At 43.1% G+C, this 24,147-nt stretch overlaps 1 protein-coding gene across 2 annotated transcripts in view; it reads left to right on the forward strand.

Moving 5' to 3' along the window:
- Window positions 1-8,865: 8,865 nt before the first annotated feature.
- Window positions 8,866-24,147, forward strand: part of HNF1A (HNF1 homeobox A) — a 33,187-nt gene continuing 17,905 nt past the window's right edge. The window contains exon 1 of one of the 2 annotated variants that reach the window (XM_073582770.1): window positions 8,866-9,185. In XM_073582770.1, coding sequence (XP_073438871.1) covers window positions 8,866-9,185 — 320 coding nt within the window. The remainder of the gene's footprint in view (window positions 9,186-24,147) is intronic. The other variant, XM_073582771.1, reaches the window with a different exon arrangement.

Here is a 24,147-nt window from a genome sequence, read left to right on the forward strand (position 1 = left end):
TCCACAGAATATATAACAAATGTTCTATTATTGGGGCCTCACCACTGGAGTACCAAGTGATCACTAAGACTGAAGTCCAAGCCCCCATTTGTCCTTGGCCGTTTCGGTCAGCCTCATAGACATTGAATATCATGGGATGGCATTTGATCGACGTCCACTCTATTCAAGCTCTTGGGACCCCCATTTTAATGACTGTTGGAACCCCCACTCATCAGACATTTACAATCTTTACTATGGATACGTTGTTGATTTCTCTTCAAAAATGTGATTTAGGAAACATGCACACATAATTTGATTAGACAGTGGCTGTCCTTAGTTCTTATTCCTGTACAGAGAATGAACAATGCTACCAGTGAAAACTGTGCCATCTTAAAATATTAGCTTGGACAGTTATTACGTAAAGGTCGTCAGAGAATCGAGCAGGAAACTCTCTGTACAAAGACACATTGTGGTTTGAAAGGAATGGTAGTATCACCTAGGTCAATGCCACATAATATCAAACATCCGGTGTATTGATCTTAAATTCCTACCTGTAGGTCTCATCTTTTTTCCTTTTTCTAATTCCATGTTCTCATGTTTTTAAAATTGCAGAGAGCTTGTAAAAACAATCAACTTGGCAATTTATTTCTAATTAAAATCCTCTCCTTAATCAAGAACATTGGTATTTTCAATTCTTTATTGTACGGCTTGTTGCCTAGGATATTGGCCACTCTGCAGTCCCAGAGTGGCCGGTTACCTAGGTAAGGAGGCTCTGCGCTGTAGATCCTGATTGCGCCACTTTGAAGCTGACTGGATCCCATGTTGCATAGGCAAAGCTCACTCTGCTAGCAGCATAGGAGAGTGCACGGTTTGGGAGAGCGCACGGTTTGGGAGAGCGCATGGTTTGGGAGAGTGCACAGTTCTGGAGAGCATACGGTTTTGGAAAGCACAAGGTTCAGAAGAGTGCACATTTCGGAGTGGCGGTGCGACCATGCCACCGATCCAAACTGTCAATCTGCTGTCAACCTTCACACCGCTCCCATGGATATGAGCATTGCGCTCCTGCAAAAATCAAGTTGAGACAATTGCCTTATAAGGTTTTTTAACCACAGAGCAATGTATTGGCAAGCAGAGCAACTTACCAAACACTACCAATGTGTAGTGTACGCAATGTTAGGATTTGGCTCTGTGAATCGGCTGAGGTCATCATCAAGTGACTGCAAGTGTGAGATTTGCATATTGGCGGCCACATGCTTACTAGTTTCTTATCCGTTGCTATCAATAGAACAGATGTACCAGATGATAAGTTAGTCGGCTTTTGGCCATAAGTACAAAAATTGCATACTTGTGGTCAGGTGACGACCGCTCAAACAGAAATGTAGAGCAAAATCCTAACAGTGTGTACATTACGCACAGTTAGGAAATAGCAACTGGCTCGGCACTGAAACTTTATTTGGGGGTGGACAACCCCCTTTAAGGAATGTTTGTCTACTTTATTACGTATTGTACTAAATTTCTTAAGCTTTTGGAAGCAAATGATAATTTCACCAAATGATTCCCAGTTGATCATTATGTTAAATACATGTTTATGATTTTTATTTGGGATAAAATGCTCACATGTATTTCTTAAATATAAGGCATTGTCAGGAGTGTATTTGCCGACTATTAGATGAAATGAATGGTAACGGAGTAAATCAGGTGTAATGCTACTGAACAGAATTTTCTTAATAGGTTTTCCTGGAATCGTTGCTTTAAAGGAAAGCTACAAACACAGTAAAATGATAGCTAATAAAAACACACGTGCTACATTATTATGCATAGATTTTACTTTGATTAAAAAGAAGCGTAAAAGCCATCCCACCGCGACGAGGTATAAGCTATCAGGATGATCCGATCTCTAGTATTTCACCTTTCTATGTGGTAGACAGGTGAAATGTCACACAGAGAGGTGAAATACCAGAGATCGGACCATGACTGGGTACACCTTGTGGCAGAGAGATGGATATTACTCTTTTTTTTTTTAATCAAAATAGTGTCAGCTAAGTACCTTTGTTATTTACAGTACATTTACTATTACTATATACTTATCTACTTACTGCAGAGTATTAGCTCACTGTTTTTATCCTAGGTTTTATTTTATATGTTTTACTTTGTAAGTATCATTATTAATGCAAAATGTAAAACCCTTATTAAACCTCAGTTAAACTTCCAACACACATTTAACGCGTGAAAAAAAAATGTTATGAATTTCCAGCGTTCATTTATTTTTTTGTACATCTTTCACAAGTGTTTGGAGTAGGCTTTCCCATTTTGTTACGTTGTAAAATAGTTTTTTTTCTGATATTTTTAAAGACTTATCGAAACTCCTATGACAGAATGGTATTAAAAAAGGAGAGAGAGCAGGCGGCGAGGAGGGAAAAATGGCATGAAATCCAAAATAACTCTCTTTATGTAAACTTCTCAAAACTTTGTTATGGGATTTAAAGTAATATATGGCTATAGTGTGATAAGGGTGTGCTATACATTTCTTTTTAAAGACTTCTAAAAATGTAAAGTTTTAGAAATTTATCATGAGAGTAATTTTTTATCATTTTTATTCCTTTTCTTTAAATCTGTTTTTTTTTTTCAGTTTTGCAACAAATACATCGCAAACCCTGTGGCAAAAGTAAGTTTGTTCAAAACTTTAACAAAACAATAAAAACAATTTAAAAAACCAACGACAGTGCAAAGAAATACCCTCATGGTAAATTCAATCTTTTTTTTTTTTACTTTTTCAGATTTTTATTTAGGTATTAAAAATTATTCTCTAATGGTTACATCTACCTGTAATTGCGATTTCTAAATGAGGCGAGAGAGGCCAGCCTTTATGCTCGCGAGACCAACCTTTGCTGCACGACTTCTGCAGTTCAGAGGGGTTGGAATGTTTATGATGTAGGTGTGATGTTCGACATGATCGTAAAATAATCTGTATATAATCAGAACATTTATCATTCTGAACAACAAGAGTTGAATTTATTGGCCACCTTTAGTCAAGATTTCATTTCATGCTTTGGATCCCACGCGGTCTTTTCCCCCGAGTGTGTAAGCAATCATAAATGCCTTCTGATTGAGAGGGCTAGTGAGGCGGGTGCGGGGCATAAAACTAGACTGTCCTTAGGTTGGACTCTGCAGCTTACCTTTATAGATCTGTTGACCTCGCTGCTGCATTTTAATGAAGTCTGTGAACCTGTTAACAGGAACTGCCTCACACTGCGCCACCGGCCTCTGACACCTGTGCGTTGTTAACCCCTAAACTGCTAGCGAGCGCTGACAATAAGTACTAGGTTCTGTGAATTAGTCATCTAGAAGTGGAAGAACATAGTTGTAATAAATCTTAATAATAACCTTTATTTATTTAAAGCCAACATGGTTCTACATCACTTTACATTGTGGGGAAGTAGTAAAGATATAAAATCATAAATAAGAACAAAAAGTGATCATCGGCAGACAATGGGGCAGAAAAGCCTGCACATGGGAGCTTACAATGTAAAAGATTAAGTTATGTTTTATTATATATATATATATATATATATATATATTAATAGCAGATCAAATTTCATATATATATATATATATATATATATATATATATATATATATATATATATATATTTGGTCTGCTATGAAAATTTGTGCTGCCAAAGGAGCATCACACTTCGACACCTAAACGCTATTGAGATTCATTTATTTCCATTACAAACATGTAGTTGCCGAAAGGAATACTTCTCCTTTAAACTTTTAGGCCTTGCTCATACAGTGGTGTTCTGGATTTGAATATGTTTAATTTAGGATCAAATCAATATTACATTAAAAAAAATGTGGATTAGAATCTATACTTTGGTAAACTAAATCCCACCACTCCCAACATTTTTTTTTTTCATTAAATCTGCACTTTGCAAACATGGCCCCTACTCTGATCATAGATGACAATATTCCTTACTTCTTTATATTTAGGAAAAAGCTGATTTATTAATAATTTAAATTACAGTATGAGGCTGCACACGATATATTCTACTGACAATATTGAAGTGCTATGTTGTTTATGTTTTTTTTTTTTTTTTACACTAGGGGTCATTTTTATTTTAAAGGGTTATTCCCATCCTCATATACGGGTATTATTGGATAGTGCTTGTAAACACAAATAATTTTGCAATTTACTGCTTATTACATTTTTCACACATTCCTGCCATATGAAAACATTTCTTTTGTTTACAGTTTGTTGCCTTAGAGACGGACCACCTTCGCTAGACAGCAAACATGCACAGTGATTAGAAACACTTTCTATTCAACTTGTAAAACTTTTTTTCAGCTGAACAGCATCGCTTGAGGTCAATGTTACCTCTTAAGGGCTAATCGGACTGGCCGCAGGTCTCTGGACGGAGCATGACTGCTTCATAGATTTCTATATGCTACAGCAGTCCATATAAACTGTGTTCCAAATTATTATGCAAAAACAGTTTAGGAGTGATAAGGTTAGAATTTTTTTGTTTGTCGTTTAAACTCATTGATGGTGATGTGTGTCAGGGGTCTTTATATCACTGAAAGCAATTGCAGATACCTGTGCAAATTAGTTTGGCAGGTGTGTCCAAATAAAAGCAAGACTACTTAAGAAGGCTGTTCCACATTATTAAGCAGCCTACATTTTTTGCCAAAATGGGAAAGAAAAAGGATGTGTCGGCTGCTGAGAAGCAACAAATTGTGGAGTATTTAGGTCAAGGCATGACTACAATCAACATTGCCAAGACACTTCATCGTGATCATCGCACAATCAAGAAGTATGTAGCTGATTCCCAGCACACACGTGTACGTGCTGATAAGGAAAAACTGAGAACTCTTACCAACAGGCAATTGCGTCAACTTAAAAGAGCAGCTGCAAAAATGCCTTGTCATAGCAGCAGACAAGTTTTTGAAGCTGCTGGTGTCTCCAACGTCCCCCGAACACCAAGATGCAGGGTCCTTCAGAGGTTTGCAGCTGTGCGTAAGCCATCCTGTCGACCACCTTTATCCACTACACACAAGCAGAAACAGCTACAGTGGGCCAAACGATACATGAAAACTGACTTCTAAACTGTTTTGTTCACCGATGAGTGCCGTGCAACGCTCGATGGTCCAGATGGATGGAGTGGAGGATGGCTGATTGATGGACACCCCATGAAAAAACGGCTAAGGTGCCAACAAGGAGGAGGTGGAGTAATGTTTTGGGCTGGAATCATGGGGAGAGAGATTGTCGGCCCCTTTAGGATCCCCGAAGGGGTAAAGATGAACTCCATAATCTATGTGGGAAGGTTTCTCCTTGCGGAGAGTGACATGCCAGCTGTGGCTTGTCAAGGTAAGGAGACTTATTTGCCATGCAATGCTCCTCTGGGAAAATAATATGCAAATTGCCTCTCACCTAGCCAAATCAGATCTCATACTTTGCACTGACGAGAGCCAACAGCTCGAAACACCGTGTCTGCAAATTGAGATTCTGATTTGGCTTGTATCCTAAGTCATACTACAAGACTCGTTAAAGGGTTGATTGTGACTTGTAGGATCGCTACTACCAATAGGTGGCGCTGTAGAGTAAAAGTCCTCTTTCTTTCTGAAGAGGCAATTTGCATATAATCTATGTGGAGTTTCTAAAACAGCACTTCCTGCCATGGTTCAAGAGGAAGAACCGTGCTTTCTGCAGCAAGATCATTTTCATGCATGATAATGCACCGTCTCATGCTGCAAATAATACATCTGCATCTCTGGCTGCCATGGGCATAAAAGAGGACAAACTTATGGTGTGGCCACCATCTTCCCCTGACCTCAACCCCATTGAGAACCTCTGGAGCATCATCAAAAGGAGTGTCTATGATGGCGGGAGGCAGTTCACATCTAAGCAACAGCTCTGGGAGGGTATTCTGTCCACATGCAAAACAATTGAAGCACAAACCATCCAAAAACTGACAAATTCAATGTACAAGAGAGTTCAGAAGCTTCTTTCCAACAAGGGGTCCTATGTGCAAATGTAACATCACCTAGAATAAAGGTTTGACTTGAAAACTGTTTGATTTCATTTTGTAATAAGCTGATAATGCTTATAATTTCACAATTGACCATTTTTTTGTTCAAAATAAAAATAAAAAGGTTGAAAACTCTGCTGTGCATAATAATTTGGAACATGCATTTTGAGTGTTTCTTATTTTTAAAAATATACTGTTTTCATAGGCAGTTTGTTCAAAAACATTGCAATTATTCTAGAATATTAGATGATTGGAAAATAACAATGACTGCAATTCATATAGGTAATTTAGAGAAAATATGAGGAAATATTTTTTGCATAATAATTTGGAACACCGTGTATTGCGGTCCGTGCTCGAACCGATTTGAACTGAAGTCTGAATTAGCCTTAATTCTGGCATCTTAAGTGCACTGCTTATAAGCTAGACAGCAGTGGTAATAAACTGAGGAAAAGAAAAAATAATATCTCATGAATGGCTGAAAACGTTAATAAAATACACTATAGAACAAATATTATAGTGCCACCATATAAAGGGCAACAGGAATACTCAAAAAGCATATAGCATACAACAAAGAAAGAGTACAAAAGCCTGTTTAAAATATCATGAAAAGCAAAATTTTATTGACCATACACATAATAAAAATTGAAAAAAAAAATTAATATGGACCAAAAATGTTCATAAGCCAGAAGACACAAACAGCATTAAAGCAAATGATAAACACATTTAATATTAGGACTGGGTATTTCAAACCCCAATTAAGAACCAAAAATAAGTAAATATTGCACTAAGTAGTCCAAATGTAATAATGGAGTCTATCAATTAGATATAACACATAGAATAAAAGTCACCATTAGTGGTTAAGCAGAAATACTCCAAATTAATGAAGTGCCATAGTGCTATCAAAGAGAGGAGTTCTGAGGAAGCCCACGCGAAACGCGCGTTGGGGCTGCTGTGAGCGTGGTACACTGGGATTTATTTGGGTAAGAACTCCTTTCTCTGATAGCACTATGGCACTTTATCAATTTGGAGCATTTCTGCTTAACCACTAATGGTGACTTTTAGTCTATGTGTTACTGTATATCTAATTGATAGACTCCTTATTATAAGTGGCCATTATTACATTTGGACTACTTAGTGCAATATTTACTTATTTTTGGTTCTTAATTGGGGTTTGAAATACCCAGTCCTAATATTAAATGTGTTTACGATTTGCTTTAATACTATTTGTGTCTTCTGGCTTATGAACATTTTTGGTCCATATTAATTAAAAAAAAAAAAATGTGTATGATCAATAATATTTAACTTTTCATGATATTTTCAAAAGGCTTTTGTACTCTTTTTTTGCTGTATGCTGAAAACGTTAATAAGCAGCAAATGCAAAAGTGCTTGTTTTTGCAATACTGCTCTGACAATATCCATCTATGAAGATGGGAATAACCCTTTGAATGCATGTGTTTGGGGACAGAAAAAAAACAATTTTGTTTTCATTAAAATATTTTGAACAGTTTCTGTTTCACCTGCTCCTTGTTTCCCTGTACATTCAAGTTTGATGTGGTCATAAATCAGCTGAGAGCCATTCAGAAAGAGACAGATAAAAAGAGCTACAAAGTCTCCCATCAGAGCAAGGTCACTGACAGATTCTCAGATAACTCATTCTGTAACCAGCCATACGTAGAGCAGCACATAGCATAGAAACCCAATTGGAAAACCTATTTTTAGCTCCAAATACATGCTTTTAAGTAAAAAAAAAAAAATATGTAAAAAATGTCCCCGACCATATTAGGGGGTCACAGTTTTCAACCCCTAGTACATGCAGTGTCGGACTGGGGTGCCAAGGGCCCACCAGTGACACTGACCTTGGGGGCCCACTTGCATACACATATCACACTACCCTTGTCCATAAATTTACCTATATTTCTATATAATATATATATCTGAACAACGACAAAGCAAAGTCCAGCAATAACGTGAGCAATCCAGGATGCTGTTAAAAATTTTTTTCTTTTTATTCATAAATCCATTAAAATGCAATGGTCCAAGCAGTTCAAAACAGCAATAACGCAGGAAAGTCGTGCAGATATATCTATATAATATATAGATGTTGCCTTTTTCTATACAGAATCAATTGAATTATGCCAAGTACTTCTCATACAGTGGGGTTGGGGGTCCAGATCTGCACAGGGGCCCACCGGGGGATTCCCCTGTTACCCTATGGGCCAGTCCGAGCCTGAGTACATGTACCCCAACAGTATATGTCAAGTCTCCAGGGGGCACTCTCGTCGTCTTCATCCCTAAATGAGCAGGGTAGTGTATGATCATAAACTTTGGGTAATTTTGATGTATGGGCTAGATTAAGCCGACTCTATCACCAGGGTATAATTTCACAGCTTCTGACCACTCCCACCACAACCTTGACTCAGTTATCTACAATCTCTATAATCTTCGTTCTCTCACTTATAATTATGGATTTTTCTTGTTTTAATCCCACATTTTTAGTCTTTCCTACTCTCTTGTCTTTATTTCCTCTTACTTGCTCTTCCCTTTCTCTCCCCCCTCTCTCACACATGCACTTTGTGCAGAGTTGGGGTCCAAAGTTCAGTAACTTGTGAAGCGCAGGGATAAATATGAACCTTGGAGGATTTACACTGCTCTGATGTAAACAGAGAGTGACAAGGGTCCCTTTATCTGCTATGTCTCAGAGAAGAGAGTCCGGGGGGTGACCACTTGCTGGTGGTGGCCGCAGAGCAAGTATTTTTGGGGGGGAGGAGGAGACAGAAGGTGGGTAGTGCATGGGCTCCCGCCTGCTGATCCCTATTGCAACCGCAGGATGGTGAGATGTTAGCAGGTAACATTAAGGATGGCGTCTCAACTTACTTACTTGCAGCAGGAACTACTAAGGGCATTGCTGGAATCAGGTGTTACTAAAGAGACTATTACGAAAGCTCTAAACGATGGCAACAATTACCAATATCCCAGGGATCCTCTGGACGATATGAGTAGTTTGGAAGATGGGGAGCATTGTGTACAGCTTCCCAATGGGCTCGGAGAACCTCATATGTCAGAAGACGACAGTTCGGAGGATGGGGCAGATTTCACGCCTCCCGTTATTAAGGATTTAGAGAGATTAAGCCCAGAGGAGGCTGCTCATCAGAAGGCCGTGGTGGAACGTCTGCTCCAGTAAGATCTGTCTACACTTTACTCTCCATTACACTATCTACACTCTATACTTATGTTCAAATACTTTTTCCTATTTCATCCACCTTCTTCATCCTTTATCTTATTCGTATGAACATATTATACATATAAAATCATGTTGTAGCAGATAAAAATGTTAGAATTATACTACCATGATGGCAGTCACTTGCATGCAGAATATGCTTTACCTTCAATAGGTACATGACAAAATTGTCTAATGTAAGACGGGTGGACTGTCTTTTGATTATTTGCCCAGTTTCAGAAGACATTTATAAAAATCATATTCTCTTTTGATCTTGATCCATAATCTCCCACGTTACGTTTGCAAGTCCTGTTATTTTATCCCAGGAAGAATGATAAAGAACTTCGTTAAGGAATAAAAGAAATAGTTATCTCTCAAAATTGATATCTTCCAATGGTTTGGACTTCCAACTCCACTTTTTAGGCCACCAAGGTTCCAGATATTTATATTGTGTAAGTCCTCTGAGATGCTGTAGGATCCCTCCATTTTCTTGCTACAATTTTTTGTCTTCTTTGGTGATGCTGATCTTTCTTATAGTTGAGGTTGTAATCGTTCTGCTTATGGAGCTCTGGGTCCTGCTCTGAATCTCCTCAGGGTACTGTGGGTTCTCCTAATCAATGGGGCTCAGGGGGCCTGGGCTGGTTACTAATTATCTAGGCCCTCCATAATTTGTACACTTATAAACCAAATGGCCGCTGCCTTTTGTGATGATTAACTCTGATGATTAACCACTCTAATGCTACTTTGAACTGAGATACAGCGATAGTGCTGCTACGGACGGCATAACAATAATGTTCTGCTTGACTGCCTGTGTCGGGCAAACCACTCGGCTGGGCAGATGCAGTTGACTAAATTCCTTTCCTAATTTGGTTTCTGAAGGTTACACGTTTCCAAACAACTTATGTTAATAGCCAACCTTTCATGAACATCGAATTGAGAAATCCCCAATTTTCCGGAGCAGTCCTGATCAAGTATGTCTTTGCGTAGCCAATCACTCTTACCTCTGACCATGTCCACCTTGCAATCCCAGGTTCAGTCCAGTTCTAGAATATGATCTGCTCTTTGGTTAGCTTAGTAGCAAGGTACTGTGCTTCAGCCCCACGCAACCTACAGAATGAAATAAGAGACAGTGTATGCCTGTTTTGGGTCTACTGAGATACAAATCTCTTCATATGAACTTTCCATTTAAATTGGTTAAGGTGCTATAAATTATCAACCAGCCTCTTGTTTCCTCTGAGTTGATAACTAACTAACTGGGTTACTTATTGTTCACGGAACAAAAGGGAGGCGAAAACGCCCTTAGAAATGACCTTTAAGGATAGATTATGGGGCTGAGGGGCATCACCTGTACCCAGAAAAGCATCTGTATATTTCTACAAGATACCTCACATTCAGCTCCAACCCTAAGACATTGTACACGTACTGCACAAGGTGGCATTTCCTGGAGATCACAAGGTAATCATTTATGTAAAGGGACTGAGAAAGATCATTTTGTTTCATGGTGGTTTTGGATTCAGCCTAGCCATAAATAAGTCTGAAGGTTAACTACGTCATTAATCTTTTTCAGTTCGGTACAGTTATTTGCTTGTTTTACAAAAGACCCTATGGAACACAGGTGGCCCCTTGATACAAGTGCAGCTCCATGTCCCTAGTACATAGCAGTTTTTGTTTACCGTCAGGTTGGACTTTGTGCTTAGATAAGCAGGTATCGGTAGCGAAGAGAGGCACCATTTGGCGCTGGGGGAGGGTTTGCCTTGTGTGTCCAGGTGTGTATGGACACACTCTTAGTACATAATGCAGCTCTGAAATATCCAAAATTTACTGACAATATCAATCTACTTATACAATCAAGCATTTTTGTTTTACTACATTTTCACTTACACATGGAACACTCCTTGTTCTCTTCCATTATATAAAAACAGTGATGGATCTCAGCATAACAGAGAATGACTGTACAATGCACAAAAATCCATCTACGATTAACATGGGTTGTCTTATGAAAACAGTCCCTGTCCAGTCTTGCAGAAGTGGAAGTTCCCTGATCATTTTCTTTCATGGATCCATGCCCTTTATAGTTCCCCTTCGGCTTATGTTCGATACATTGGCTTCTCCTATGAGAAGAGGCACACGTCAAGGGTGTCCCCTATCACCCCTGATACAGGAAATATCTATATCTTTGTACCGTGTTAGCCAGTAGATAGAAAAATATTTACAATTGAGAGAATTGGACCAGACCTCACCGGACAATGACAGTTTCACCCTCCTTATCTATGAACTGTTCTAATATTTACGGCAACTACTGTTTCTCCCTCTCTCAAAATGATCGTTCTGCTTCACCTCACTTGTCTTATTTACTGCATTATTTCTCTGCTGTGTTGTGTATAAATATGTGATTCTTCAGATTTTGTGTTAGTCTAGCCCAGGCCTGGGCAAACTGCCGCCCGCGGGCCACGTCCGGCCACATCGCTGTTCTTGTGCAGCCCCCTGACACAGCCAGACAGCTGGAGAAGAACTGATCTTTCTCAGAATCGTCATTGCAACTGTAGCCCCGCCCCCGGTTTCTCATTGGTGGATGCGGGGCTGCTCAGTTCCTTGCTTGCAGAGCTGGTGAAACCTGTGCAGGAGGCAGAGCGGTCAGGACAGGAGGAGGGAAGCAGGGACTACAACACCCATCTGCTGTAGATAATGGGCAAGTAGCTTCTAAGAGGAGCCCAGATACCACATGGGAGGCAGCATCATGTGTCTGCTGTGCTAAGTAGGTCACAGCATGTCCTGTGCAGGAGAGGTAAGGGTTAAGTCCCCCAAAGTGCTCCCCCTGTGATCTGTATCTTATCACATCCACTCCATAGACTGCAGTAAGGATTCCCACCCCCTCCTTTCAGCTCCTGCCCCATATGTGATGTGGATCTCTGAATGTGGAAAGAGGTGGGGAACAACATTTTTCCAATGTTCCCCATTTATTGCTTGAGCAACTATTATTACTTGTTACAATAAGCTTTATTGCAACAAGTATTGTCAGGCTATGTTCACATGAATGTAATATTTGTCCAAGTGCTGTCTGTGAAAAAAAAAATAAACCTGACCTCAGACAGCACTAGGAGCAATGGTATGCAATTGGGCTATCCAGATTACAGTCAGAAAATGTCTGTGTGAGAAAGATCACAGCACCCATCGGTCTCTTCTGTATTTCAAATGAGACTTGCTTGTTGAAGTCTATGGGTGCGCAAAAATAAAAAAAAATGGATCCCATATGAATCATCCGTATAGCATCTGATTTTTAATAAATAATAACAATCTTTATTTTTATACAGCGCTAACACATTTCGCAGCACTTTACAGTTTGTGCACATTATCATCACTGTCCCCGATAGGGAGTTTCTAGATTGTGAGCCCCATCAGTATGTCTTTAGAGTGTGGGAGGAAATTGAAGAACCCGGAGGAAACCCATGCAAACACGGGGAGAACATACAAACTCCTTGCAGATGTTGTCCTTGGTGAGATTTGAACCCAGGACTCCAGTGCTGCAAGGCTGCAGTGCTAACCACTGAGCCACCGTGCTGCACTTCCATTATTAACAATGGACACTGTATTTTGTAAATTTTTTTCACTTCTGATGTATAAAAATGGATGCTATACGGTCAAGGGTGGATTAAGGTTAGCCAGGGCCCCGGGCTGTTCAGACTCTGTGGGCCCCCCGGTCATGTGACGGGGTCATGTGACGGGGTCGGGAAGCCACTAGTTTTTATGACGCATACTGTGCGTCAAGGAGCGGGAAGGGGTTAAATACTGAGGTAAAAAACTCAGAAAATACACGTGTGCACAAGGCCTCACAAATACTGAGGTAAAAAACACCAAATACTCAGCGTGTCCATGAGGCCTCACAAATACTGAGGTAAAAAACACCAAATACTCAGTGTGTCCATGAGTCTTACAAATACTGAGTGAAAAACTCACCAAATACTCAGCGTGGGCACGAGGCCTTATAAATACTGAGGTAAAAACTCACCAAATACTCAGCGTGGGCATGAGGCCTTACAAATACTGGAAGGGTTCCACCCAACATCTAGTCCTGACTCACCTGTACCTAACATCGAAACCAGCTAATAGTCTGCAATCACCTGCTGACCTGGACCCATGACCTGTCAGACAAGTTACTTCACATGAGTCACACAGAGGCTTCTGCTTCATGAACTTCCCCAGATAGAAGAAGCAGCCTCCGGTGTGCAGCCTGTGGCCGGATACACAGGAAGAGACGCTCCTCGTCACAGCCTGTGCCCAACATGGCAGCAGAGGGGTTAACGCCACAGACAAGTCGCCGTCTCCTCACACACTGGACACGACGCTGCATCTGCCGACGAACAAGCGCACATTGCACAATATTAGTCATGTCCCAGATGTTCAGCATGTGGAGGACCAAGGGGGGACAAAAAAGACCCCAGGATTGGAACAGGAGCATGGGAAAGTGGACGGCGGTCGGAGTGGCAGGGTTTATATAGAGGTCGGAGTAAGTAAATATATATATATATATATATATATACACACACACACACACACACACACACACACATATTACACACATATGTGTGCGGGCAGCGCACACATGCACAATCATCAGGTTGTATAACGTTCAACTGGTCAAAACATTTCTCTCTGTAGGCCAAGAAAGAAACGTGGCAGCAATAAAGTACACCTCATAGTAACTTATGTGTGAGGCAGAGGTGACAAGATCCGCCATCTCGTGCCCACCTTACTAGAAGTGCTCACTGCCCACATATAACAAAGTTGATGGAAACAGACGACTTCCACTATGATGATTGGTTACCGGCCGCCCAACCACACCCATTTCACAACTAGTCACACCCATGTCACAACCACACACATTTAGCACTGCTGATCACACTGACTGGTACTGAGAGCACAGTGGCTGGCATTATGGGCACAGTGGCTAGTACTTTGGGCACAGTGGCTGGTACTGAGGAAAAGAAAGAACAGAGAGAGAGAAAAAAGAAAGCAGAGAGAGAGAAAGGAGAGAGAGAAAGAAAGAAGAAAGAAAGAGTGAAAGAGAGAAAACGAAAGAACAGAGAGAAAGAAAGAGGGGAAAAAAGGAAAGAACGGAGGAGGAAAGAAAGAAGGGGCAGAAAAAAAGAACAAAGAGAGAGAAAAAGAAAGGGGAAAGAACAGAGAGGGAGAGAGAAAGAAAGAGGAGAAAGAAAGAAAGAAAGAAAGAAAGAGGGGAAAGAAAGAGGGGAAAGAAAGAGGGGAAAGAAAGAAAGGAAGAACAGAGAGAGAGAAAGAAAGAGGGGAAAGAAAGAGAAAAAGAACAGAACAAAAGAAAGAACAGAGAGAAAGAGAAAGAAAGAACAGAGAGAGAGAAAGAAACAGAGAGAGAAAGAAAGAAAAATTCTATAAAGATACCATAGAGAGAAAGAAAGGGGAAAGAAAGAACAGAGAGAAAGAGGGGAAAGAAAGAACAGAGCGAAAGAAAGGAAGAACAGAGAGAGAAAGAAAGATTAGAGAGAGAAAGAAAGAGGGGAAAGAAAGAGAAAAAGAACAGAGCAAAAGAAAGAACAGAGAGAAAGAGAAAGAAAGAACAGAGAGAGAGAAAGAAACCGAGAGAGAAAGAAACAAAAATTCTATAAAGATACCATACCAGTCTGGCTCACATTGTAGTGCCCACCTGAGCCTCCTGGTGCAGAACATATCATGATCCACTCACATTGCCGACATCCCCGAGTCCAAGGCGATCGCGCTGTCGGAGGAGGACACGGTGATGGATCTGAAGCATTCCCTGAAGTGCCTCCATGGTTCCGTCACAATCTCCTCCCGAAATTACCTAATTTACGGTCAGCTTCCAGCATGTCACTTCCGATGGAACGTCACGTGTGAGTTTCCAAGTGCTCCTCGGAGCTCCCCTGTGTACTCCTGTGTCCGCGGGAAAAGTCAGCTCCCGATCCGGGCAGTGGCACAGACTCTCAAAATCTGGAACGGTTGGGAGGTATGAATGCTCCCCATCATACACCTTGTATATGCATGGCTCCGCACACCTCATACACACACGGTTCCGCTTTGTATGCCTCGTACACACACGGCTCCACTCAGTACACACATGGCTCTGCTCTGTAAACCTCGTACACGCGCGGCTCCGCTCCGTACACCTCGCACACGAGCGGCTCCGCTCCGTACACCTCGCACACGAGCGGCTCCGCTCCATACACCTCGCACACACGGCTCCACTCAGTACACACATGGCTCTGCTCCGTAAACCTCGTACACATGTGGCTCTGCTCCATACACCTTGTACACAAGCGGCCACGCTCTGTAAATCTTGTACACATGCGGCTTTGCTCCATACACCTCATACACACGCAGCTTCGCTCCGCTCCATAAACACACGGCTCAGCTCCGTACACTTTGTGCACACACGGCTCCGCTCTGTACACCTCGTACACACACCCGGCTCCACTCCGTACACCTCATAAACGCACGGCTCCACTCCGTACACCTCGTACACATACGGCTCTGCTCTGTACACCTCGTACACATATGGCTCCGCTCCGTACACATACAGCTCCGCTCCGTACACCTCGTACACATATCTGCGCTCTGTACACCTTGTACACACGTGGCTCCACTCCGTACACATCCTACACACGCGGCTCTGCTCCGTACACGTCCTACACACACAGCTCCTCTCCGTACACGTCCTACACAGGCGACTGCACTCCGTACACGTCCTACACACGCGGCTGCGCTCTGTACACATCCTACACACGCAGCTTCGCTCCGTACACCTCGTACACAAGCGGCTTCGCTCCGTACAACTCGTACACACGCGACAGCAGCACATTGTTGTGGACCCTTCAGAGGTAATTATACCTGCACTCGGCACTTTGCTATATATTTGGTTATGCAGTATCTATGGGTACACAGGTAATATCCTTGTGAGGAGGTGTTTTTCCTATATAGATCAGCTACTAGCACAGCACTTGCATGCCCATTGAATGTCTGGTGGGGTGATTCTTTTGCTGGATGGCTGTGTTTCATCGTTCTTTTTTTAGTATGCTACTGTGGTTACTTTGTAGCTTTGGTAACCGATATTATTCCCTCCTGCGTTTATAGTGCTTTCTACCTGCTGGCTATGCCTGTGAAATGAGTGATCATGGAAGCGAGCATTTGTCCTCACCCTTCTTTTCCCTATGTCTTGGCATTATGTTTTTAATGTATTTTTCTTATAATAAAAATTACACTTTTTGAGATTTAAAAGAAACTCTTTTTGCCTTGTAATCATCTTTTTTTGATACATTTCTATGTGGTACTTGATGATATGTGGTAGTAATCCATACATACACATGTCTATATTGCTAAATTGATGAGATATCATGTGTATTGGTCAGATTTGTTTGTTCCTACCTCGTACACACGCGGCTCTGCTCCGTACCCCTCGTACACACACGCAGCTGCCTCCACCCTGTAAACCCCTCCTGACCCCACATATACTTGACTGATTCAGCACGATGACAACCAGCACAGCAGAGTACTGCATAGTTACATACATCAAGGGCTGTGCGTGCGCACAGGACCTGTGACGAGGTCACAGGAGGGGAGGAGTCAGGAGTTACATGATCAGGGGCCTAGACTGAGATGCCTGATCATGTGACCCTTGACTCCTCCCCTCCTGTGACCTCATCACAGGTCCTGTACGCACACAACGAGCAATCCACTTTCCAGGAAACTGTTCATGTAGGAATGCTCGGACCTGACACCCATAATTGATGGTATGGTGTGGTATATGGGGTACAAAGATAGTGGGGCCATTCTTCATCAATGGAAACCTCAATGACACTGGATATCTGAAATTGCCACATGATGATATGTTGCCCTCTTTATGTACTGAAGATGTCAGGTTCCCTGAGTTTTTCCAGCAAGATGGTGCACCACCACATTATGGGTGTGAGGTCCAAGCATTCCTACAATGAATCTGGCCCCCTTAGACTAGCATTTCTTCTGCTGTGTTGCAATCAGTGTGTCAAGAGTGGGAGAAGAGGGTTGCATTGGCAATCCAACACAATGGAATGTGTTGACTTTCATTGGAAGCTCCTGAATGAAGCTCCTGAATGTCATCCAGGTACCCTCGATACCTTGTTATGGATGCTTCCAGCTCAGCGCAAGCAAATCCTGAACCCTATCATAGCACATTCCCTTAAGATTTGGGACTCAAATTTCACAGTTAATCTCGCCATTTTTGCCCCTTCTCCCCCTCTGGGGAAATCCCCAGTTCCCCCCAGGTAAGGAATCCCTTGGGAACTTTCGTTTATGGGTTGCAGCAGGCATTACTAGGGTCCATCATCTCTTTAATGTTGATGGAATTATCCCATTTCCAGCTCTACAAGAAAAATATCATTTCCCTGAGAGAGGTATTTCGTTATCTGCAACTTAAAAGCTTTGTCGCTTCATTGCTAAAAAATTGTATTCCACCTTATACTTTACTCCTTTCGAGCAAAGATACCACCAAAATCCACATGCCTCAAGCACTATATCACTTTCTCTAGTCTCGTATTAACTTTCCCTCGCCTAGGCGATGCTTAAAATACACTTCTCGGTGGGAGTCCGATATTGGTTCCATTCTATCCAACTCAGAGTGGTCCCAAATTTGGTCCTCCTCTACTGGAGGAATACTAAACACTTTAACGTTGAAAACAATTTATAAGGTGTTGACTAGGTGGTACCTGACCCCAGATAGAGTGGCCAAGGCAGTCGCTAACTACTCCCCCAAATGCTTCAGAGGGTGTAACTCTATAGGACATACTGTATGTTCCATATAAGGTGGCTGTGTCCTATAGTACGCAGCTTTTGAATCAGAGTATACCATCTGATCCTTTCAATAACAAATATTAATCTAAAAACAAAACCCCTTGGGAAGCTTTACTTAATAAACGTATTCTCTGTGCCCCTAATCACACCCAAGCACTCATCACATTTATGTTCCTGGCAGATAAACAAACCATAGCACTGTCTGAGGTTAAAAAGAGTCTCTTCTGGTATATGATTAATGAAAAATTATCCGCCATACTTACAGATAAAGTTTGCAAATTTGAGAAAATGTGGCTTCCCCTGGACGGAATATACTAACCATATCCCTTTCGCCACACCTGTATTTCGTCTAACGGCTCCAGATTCCCCCTACTCTGGTCGAGTTAATTAACTGGAACTGGACATAGTGCCCCTCCCGCCTCGGCCTTCCTTCCGATCCAGTTGTTTGTTAATCGTCTATACCCCCTTATATGTATGCTTTAAAACTTTTCATTATTTACCTCATTTGTAAAATTTAATAAAAACTTATTGTTGAAAAAAAATCAGTCACTGACCATACAAGCATATGGCATTAAATTGGGGTCCCATTCTGAAATCCAGACCAGAGAGCCTCCAAATTAAAAGGCCAGGCATATACAATCTTACATGGGTTAGCTATTTCATGTGTAATGCTACATTTCCCCCAAGGCTGATCAACAAGGGGTACCAGGAGCTAGACCCATACAGTGAGCTGATGCTCTCACAGATGTGTCTTGAGAAAGCTTGTCATCGTGAAACAACCTCCTTAATTATTTGAAACAATAATTCAACAAACAAAATGCCATTTGTCCTACAAAATATCAGAGAATAAGAGTGTGGCGCCCCTGAGGGTTCAGTCGCCACAGAGGTACTGCACCTCCTCCTGAGGTGTGGTACCCCACTATCCAGGTAAGGTGGAGATACCTGACCACACTCCAACACCTACAACCACACACCACAAAGTAGTGTAGCAAAGCACCTTCGGCGGCTCCCTGCACGAAAACGTGCTGGGAGGCGGGTAGAGTTAGTTCACATAAAAGAGCAGGAAGAGTTGAGTCAGTCAGTCAGTCTTTCATTCAGTCAGTGAATGAGGATGTAGAAGGACAGAGTGTGAGACAGAGAAGATCCCCGGGAGAGGGATGGAAGAAGGAAGTGCTGCAGCAGGCCACAGTGAACTGGGTCTGCTGGCACAGGAAAAAGACAAAGAAAGGAAGCTTGATTCTCAATTGGGAAGAAGGATTAGCACGGAACGTGAGGAGAATAAGAGAACAAGGACTAGGGTTAGAGGAGAACCCTTTTCAAGTTCTAAGCGCAAGGCCGGGGTCCGGTCCCCGAGGTTGTACGGATACTAATGGTCCTGCAGCAGACACCGGAGGAATAGAAGTAGTGACCACTTTATTCCCACACAAGACTTGGGGGCACAACAGCAACTGGATAGTGAGCCGGGACTTAGTAGCAAGGAGTCCCCGAAGCAGGCTACAGCTGTCTGCCGTACAAGTAGAATTCATAGGAACATCTGACAGGAACACTCCAGTGTAACTCAGTACAAGGAGTACTTCATTCAAAGTCGCTATAAGAGGAGACGTTCAGAAAAGGCACATATGTTGGCGGAGTGTTGGAAAGGAGTACTTCATCTTGCCTGGAAGTTGGCTGAGCTCCTGACCCGGAGGACACGGCACGGATGTGGGCACCTGTACCTGCAACAGACTGTGAGTAAAGCTTTGGAACTACATGCCCTGGTGTCCTCCACTTATTCCTGCGCCAACCTGCCCAGCACTGCTGCATCCCTTGCGCCTGACACTACACCATCTAAGTGTCACTTCACCTACACTGCCCTGGGACTACAGCCCTGCCTGTGGAGGGCTATAACATCACTGCTGCACCCCACCATCTGTCCCAGAGGATCTGTCTGCAGCGTCGGCTTACATCCACATTTCTGAACACCACAGGTGGCATCACGAATCACTTATAAACTTTCCCCCTTTTTACAATGGGCGCCCAGGGCCACGGGCCGGGTCCCAGCTGCCGTGACATCTCCCGTTGAAGCTCATCGGGCCCGGTACCGAGTACCCCACAGCCCTGGGAGGGCGACCCAAGAGGCACTGAGGAGTAGCTTAATTATTGGTTTCCATTGGGTTTCTCTAGTTATACTGAATATATTTCATCTCAACTCCTAGACATGACTAACTTTCCACATATAACATTCTACTATTCTGCTGCCAATAACTGTAATTTTTATATTTGTTCTACATTTCATAGTGTGAGAGTATGTAAGCCATAGTTTAACATTCCACCCACCTGAGCATGACGTATGGCTGTAAAATGCATGAATGCCCATAGGCCAGTACAAGTCATTCATTGTTCCATTTGTGGAGAAAATGTGAATACTTCAATGCTACAAATAATTTTGCTATGAATTAGAGGAGTGTTCCCCAACTTTTCTGACCTTAAAAGCTACATTCAACTCTGAAAGAGGGTTGCAAGTCACATTCCAAGACCCCCCTCCATCACCACTAGTGACACCCAGAGCCCATGTTATTGGTATAAAGACAACCAAAGCTTATCCACAGAAATCAAACCAAGGCAGAATACTTACATCTAGGGATTCCCACCTTATCCTCATTCGATATTTTTACATCAAGCACTCCCACCACGCTAACACATCCAAATTCAGGCACCCCCATAGTAATATTATCCTATACCCCATTAAGGCTTAATTTAGCGCTCCAACCATAAGGTCAGTATATGCACATCCAGATCTGCTCTTCTGTGTGAGGCTTCTCATAAAAGACACCATCTGAAGACCTGCCCTTCCTAGATGTTTTGTAGACCTGGTGTTAATGCACCAAGCTAGCATCCACACTTCATGGCCCACGAACCACATGTACTGTAGCTTCTGAGCTCCAGGTTGATGATCTCTGGTCTAGAGAGTATTACACACATAATATAGAAATATCTCTATAAAGAACCAGCATTAGGTTATTATCCACATCTAGAACTTCAAGTCACTGACAACTGGCTATTTAATTTGTGTATTCAGTTTATATTTGTTCTTATTAGATATGTATTTTAAGCTATGATTCTCCCTGATTGCAGCCATAATATAAATAAAAAGCCAGAAACATCCAAAAATATAGGCGTGTACCATGTATGCTATCACAACATGGACCCGTTATAGATGTAAATAGAAATTGCTGCATTTTATAATAACTTAAAGGAGTTGTCCACTATTAGGACAACCCCCTTCTTGATCTGAATATTTGGAGCCGATAAAATAAAAACACCTATACTCAATTCCTGTGCTGGCGCTCTTCCACTGGTGTCGGCACTCGCGTTCCTGTAGCTTTCATGCTGTTATGAGAACACGTGAGCCCCGCTCCCAATCAATGCTGACATCACTACTCCGATCTTCAGAGGTATTGAACATCAACAAGTAGTCAGGACTGTGGCTGCTGTCCGGCTTCCTCTTGATGTTTGATTTGTCCGTCAATGAGGGCAGTGACGCAATATTTGAGCAAATAGCCCCATGTAAAGAAAGGACAACCCTTAATAAGCGCATATTAGTGATACTAAAGTAGTACTCACTTTATTCTTGTGTCTGCTTGTACTCCATTATAGTACCTCAAACAACCATTTTTTTTAAGTAGTTAGGCAGTGTGGTAGATCAGCTTACTCAGCTGTACACGGAGTAGACACGGAAACATAGTCTCTAACTCCTTCATTGGTTTATTATGTACATGCAGTATAAACCATGGTGAAGTAAAAATAAACACGGCCCTGTGAGCAAAACAGGAAAACAAAACAAAATGGTGTAACACAGCCCATATGTCTGCAAAGATCCGCCCGCTCAGGGTTAGCAAAAACACAAACTCCAGACACACTGAACGCCTTAGGAGGCTGACTATTTAAACCCCCAGACCACACCCTGGGGTGGAGAGAAGGTGGACAACCTACCACCCGCTCTATGGTTGCCCACAAAAACCCATCCCTTAAAATGGCCGATTAACATCGCTCAACACATAGTCTACTGTAGCAAACTTCTGGGTTTTAAAACATTGAAGCTAATAGCCTCAATGAGATGCAGCTCCCCTCCAGTACTTTGCCATTGACTTTGACACAGCAGCTGTTAGGATCGGAGGAAGCCATTACAGGCACCTGTTAGGCGTCAGGTTTCTGCGTCTGCTCTGCAGGAATCCAGAGCCTCACATTCTGCGGTCTCCTGCTGTCTTTCTACTGCAAAGGAGATTACTTTGCAGCAGACTGCTCCAGAGACTAAGTCCCTCTGTGCTCCTACTGGGCATGCTCATAAGACGATCTCCCATTGGAGATCTGGAGTCATGTGCCCAGGTCCTGTTCCAGATCTCATTGGTCCATCTCGGAGATCTGGAAGGTCCCGCACGGCTATAAAAAGCGCGCATGGCCTTTCCGCCATGCGCTAGTATAGACTATACTGCTATGTGTGAATGGTGACGGATGTATGTTTCTGGTGATTGACTTATTATGAAACCCCTTCCCTCTGATATTACGCATGTGGTTAGGGAATTAGTTCAGTAGCCTGCACTAGTCTGTGGCAAGCCTTAGGCCACTGTGCACACCACACCTCTGCGCTAGCGTCCGACATAGCACCTGCTTTGTAGCTGTGTCGACCAGCGGCAGTGTCCTGCGCCGCGCTGCAGTTGCAGCCCTTCTTGGCGTTCGCAGTAGCGACGCCGCACACACAGTAGGTCTAGACGGACGCAGCCCCTCTGTCTTAGTTCCTGCTCCTGTGACCTTATACCGTGTGCGCATTTACCTGAGGCCTGTGACTCTAACAGGCTCAGCCTTTTTGTATGTTTTTGTTGCGGCGGCGCCTCTGTGTGTGAACAGAGCCCGCTCTGCGCACTTCGGGTGAAGTTGAACCCGTGTGCATTATATCGCCATATTGCTCGTCTGCTATTACTCAGCAGCGGTTGTAACACCTACTGCATGGTGGACCCAGAGCGGTGAACGCACTTTATTATTATTTTTATTTAGTTTCTTCCGCCGTTCCTAACATTATACTAGCACCAGGGTCTGGCTAGTGATGGCAGATCAGCAGCAACTCCTTCAGTGCATTCGCTAGCTAGAGGGCCGGTTGGCTACTCTTGAGAGTGTTATCGCAGCGACGAAGTCTTCGGAGGCTGCTGTAAAGGCGATTGCAGAGGCGGTTTCTCGTATGTCCACGTCCTCCCACGCGCCGACAGTTACCCGCCTCCCGTTGCCCGTTAAATTTTCTGGCGATGGTGCCTCCTGTAGGGGTTTCGTCAGCCAGTGCTCTATCCAGCTGGAGTTACTGGCTGTGCGATTCCCTACGGAGCGGGCCAAGGTGGGGTTTATTGTTTCCCTTCTGTCGGGCAAGGCGTTGGAGTGGGCTACGCCACTATAGGAGCGTGGTGACCCAGACGTTCGGACCGCTGCTTAGTTTTTAACAGCTATTAAGCAGGTCTTCCTGGGACCACGGGTCACACACGACACCTCTCTACAGCTACTGGCTTTGACTCAGGGATCCCTCTCGGTTAGTCAGTATGCCGTTCGTTTTCGGACACTGGCTTCCGAGCTGGAGCGGTCTGACAAAGCCCTCATCCCTGTGTTTTGGAGAGGTTTAGCTGAGCATGTTAAGGATGCTCTTTCTACCAGAGAGGTTCCTGCAAGTCTGGAGGAGCTGATTGCCATTGCCACCCGTATTGATCTCCGTTTTTCGGAGCACGGGCTGGAGCGTGCTCAATCCAGATAGAGGGTTACTCCGGCTCCCAACCTCTTTGAACCTCTGGAATCACCCGAGCCAGAGTGTTCACTCCCAGAGCCCATGGAGGTGTCTCGCGCCAGTCTCGAGGCACGTCCGGCACTAAGCTCCACTTGCGACTGCCACTGTCAGCACTCTGTTCACCAGGATATCGGGGCCCCGCAATGGTCAAACTCTGTGCCGCCGGGCAAGACCTTTGTCCCCCCTCGCCTTCGGCCGAAGGTTCTCGCGTGGGCACACGCGTCCAGGGTGGGTGGTCACTGTGGTTACATGCAGACCACAAAACTCCTGGCAGGGTCGTATTGGTGGCTGCACAGGGCTCGGGACATTAA

Source organism: Dendrobates tinctorius, unplaced genomic scaffold (genome assembly GCF_039654945.1).
Source record: "Dendrobates tinctorius isolate UK_male_01 unplaced genomic scaffold, ASM3965494v1 ptg000073l, whole genome shotgun sequence".
Lineage (NCBI taxonomy): Eukaryota > Metazoa > Chordata > Amphibia > Anura > Dendrobatidae > Dendrobates > Dendrobates tinctorius.